The 3,034-nt window shown below is 34.6% G+C and overlaps 1 protein-coding gene across 1 annotated transcript; it reads left to right on the forward strand.

Annotated features, from left to right (window-relative positions):
• Window positions 1–484: 484 nt before the first annotated feature.
• LOC125823478 (BTB/POZ and TAZ domain-containing protein 3-like) lies at window positions 485–2,138 on the forward strand. Its single transcript, XM_049502855.1, has 3 exons — window positions 485–835; window positions 981–1,111; window positions 1,820–2,138. Exons 1-3 carry the CDS (start codon window positions 491–493, stop codon window positions 2,136–2,138), a joined length of 795 nt encoding a protein of 264 aa, XP_049358812.1. The 5' UTR covers window positions 485–490.
• The last annotated feature ends 896 nt before the right edge of the window (window positions 2,139–3,034 follow it).

The raw sequence follows: 3,034 nt of genomic DNA on the forward strand, positions 1-3,034 counted from the left end.
TGTTGGAGGGTGGGGAAAACACAATCAATATAGGATGCCACTTGTAGAATTTGTTCTCTTCTTTCCTTGAGTAATTCTTGTAGAGAAAATATTTTCCAAAAATTTTGACCAAAAGAACAATAAGAAAATCGGAAAACATTTTCAACCATAATAAACACACCCTTAATGTTGAATTCGTAGCACTTAAGCTATCCAATGATTCTTAATGATCATTATTAGTATTGTACTTTTATACTAATGGTTATTCCTTTCCATTCCCTTAATCTGTATGAAATTTTCAGAAAAGGAATATTAGTCCTTTACAAGTCTGCAAGGTAGATGCTTAACTTTTGATTGTTGGTTTGGGTTTTTCAACTGCATTTCGTATTGTTATATTGAAAATCCTGTGTTATTCTCAGGCATACATTACAAGTCTTAAATTTTCATTTTTCATTACTTAGGTAGTCGTGACATTTTGTTATCGATAACTAATTAGTTGATCTGATAGTTGATGGCATCGCCTGAAATTGATTATCCCAGGTTATCCTCGGGTTCTGAATCTTTTGGTGGATGCTTTAACATACGAATAGAAGGAGAAGACTCGAGACACACTTTGGATTTTCATGAAGATCGAAAGTCTCCAGTTTATAATGAACGTAATATCCCAGAGCCTCCACCTCCTCCTGGTAAAATCTGTTCGAAATCCATTACTCATGAAAGAGGACATGGTAAGTCTGATAGTGTCCCTAATGAAACTCGAGATACATGGGACAAGCTTTTTAAAGATGGATATGGAGCAGATGTACATATAAGTACCGATAATGGATCATTTATTCCTGCTCATTATACTCTTTTGGTCAGTACTAATATTTTCATCTTCATTTATAATACTTGCAAACCTGAATGTAGAATTGCTAGTCATTCACATCTTGATCATTTGTAATGACTCCTATATATACATGCTATATCACACTTTAATTTCTCCCTTGTGTTGTCTTTAGAGGATTGCCTCGCCGATACTGGGTAATCTTCTACAGCAATCCAAAGTAAAAAATGGTATCAGATGCATAAAGATTCTTGGGGTTCCCCATGATGCTGTCTTTATATTCATTCGCTTCCTCTACTCAGCCTGGTATGCCAAACGTTTTTGCCTTGTGTTTCCTTAAATATCTATTGACGTTTAATGTTGCTTCTTTTTAAATTGGATTGATTATATTACATACACGTATTTCACATTTGTGTTTCATAGTTTCTGTTAATAGAATCAACAAAGCCATGGAAGGCTTTTCGACCACATAGTAATGGTGGTGAACTAGCTAGCCTGCCATGGCCTATAATAGTAGAAGTTCTTGTTAAGGTTTTATCCTGATTTTCTTATCATTCGTAAGTTTTATTTTTCTTTTGAAGGAGAGTCAAAATATTACTATAATTGCTTTTACTTTTTCTGAAAGGAAAACATGATTTTCTTTCATATCTGGATTATTCTTTTCCTTATAGAAAAAGTTTAGAACTATATAAATTTGAAGATCCCTCTTCTCATACCAAAACACAATAACATCCACAATGTAAGAGTTCTATTAAGGAGGTTCTATACTTTCTTTTATATTAGATTTTCATATGTAGGCCAATTGTTCAAATCATATAAAAATATTAATATTATGTTTTTTAGTATAGTTCATTGTTATCTGATTTTATCGCGTCTATAATTTACAATTGTAAACGTCCACACGATTCATGATTACTTTCTAACCCAATAGTTCTGATATCTAAGTTAAACATCCTTTGGTTGTTCAGCTACTATGATACTTGAAATTTATCTCACCTGTTTGTCCTACTGCAGTTATGAAGAAAGAGGAATGAAGACTTTTGTTCTTCATCTGTTAGTCTTATCACATTCTTATTCAGTACCATCACTTAAAAGAGTCTGCATACACCTTTTGGAGCAGGGTTGGTTGAGCCCTGAAAATGTGATAGATGTGCTTCAGTTGGGAAGGAACTGTGATGTACCACGACTTATTGTTGTTTGTATTCGTATGATAGTGAGGAACTTCATAACCATAGCATCCTCCGAGGGATGGGAAGTGATGAGACGTGCTAACCCTACGCTTGAACAAGAACTTCTAGAATATGTTGTTGATGCAGATTCGATAACACAGTAACAATGTTACAACTTCCATGAAGTATTAGTAACAATGACTATCTTTCTAGCACCTATGTGCTGACTGTTTAGTGTAGAAACATTTGTTTCTACATGGTTATTGAAACTCTTTACTTTTGAAGTATTTGTTATGTCTCAATTGTCCCTCATTGGATTAAATCAATACCTATTTCTAAGGATTCATTTGTTCGTACTTAATGGAGGTTCAAGTTTTAATGATTCAGACATTTTACCATTAAATACATTTGTTTTAATTAAAGTTTAAGCATTTAATTGGTCTGAATAGGTTTTAATCATTAATATCTAAAACATTGTCTTAATATCATTAAGAGGTATTCTTGTGTGAATAATATTCATTATTACTCTATCCACAATCACCAGCCACCACCACTAGCCACTTCCACCATCACCACTATCATTGTCAACCACCATTACCGTCATCTACCACCAACCACATCCGTCATCACAATCATCACTGTTCTATCCACTGCTACCAACTTACCTCTTTCATCATTATATATTCATTGCCGCCGCCGCCCCCGTCACCTCCACCACCACTATCAACAAACTCAGTCATCACAGCTAGTATCGCCACCAACTACCACCATACATTTTTTGTCATCACCATCACTACATCCACCACTACTATCAACCACTAACACGATTGTGGTCAATTTCTACTACCAACAACTACCATCATCATGGCTATCACCATCACCAATTATCATAAACACATCATAAACCATTACACGTTCTTCAACTACCACCATACATTCTTCAGTCACCACAACTCACACCACCAACTACTAACATAAATCAACTTAACCATCAAAACCACCAACAACACTACCAATCGCCATTATTATGACAATCTCCACTTCCACTATTACATCTATC

Source organism: Solanum verrucosum, unplaced genomic scaffold (assembly GCF_900185275.1).
Source record: "Solanum verrucosum unplaced genomic scaffold, falcon-dt-bn FXZP01000012.1, whole genome shotgun sequence".
Classification (NCBI taxonomy): Eukaryota; Viridiplantae; Streptophyta; class Magnoliopsida; order Solanales; family Solanaceae; genus Solanum; species Solanum verrucosum.

Bases quoted from the DNA above. Each gene is read 5' to 3' on its own strand.
- LOC125823478 (XM_049502855.1), top strand. From the start codon at position 491: ATGGCATCGCCTGAAATTGATTATCCCAGGTTATCCTCGGGTTCTGAA. The intron at 836-980 runs GTCAGTACTAAT...TGTTGTCTTTAG, and splicing joins CTGCTCATTATACTCTTTTG to AGGATTGCCTCGCCGATACT. The intron at 1,112-1,819 runs GTATGCCAAACG...GTCCTACTGCAG, and splicing joins CGCTTCCTCTACTCAGCCTG to TTATGAAGAAAGAGGAATGA.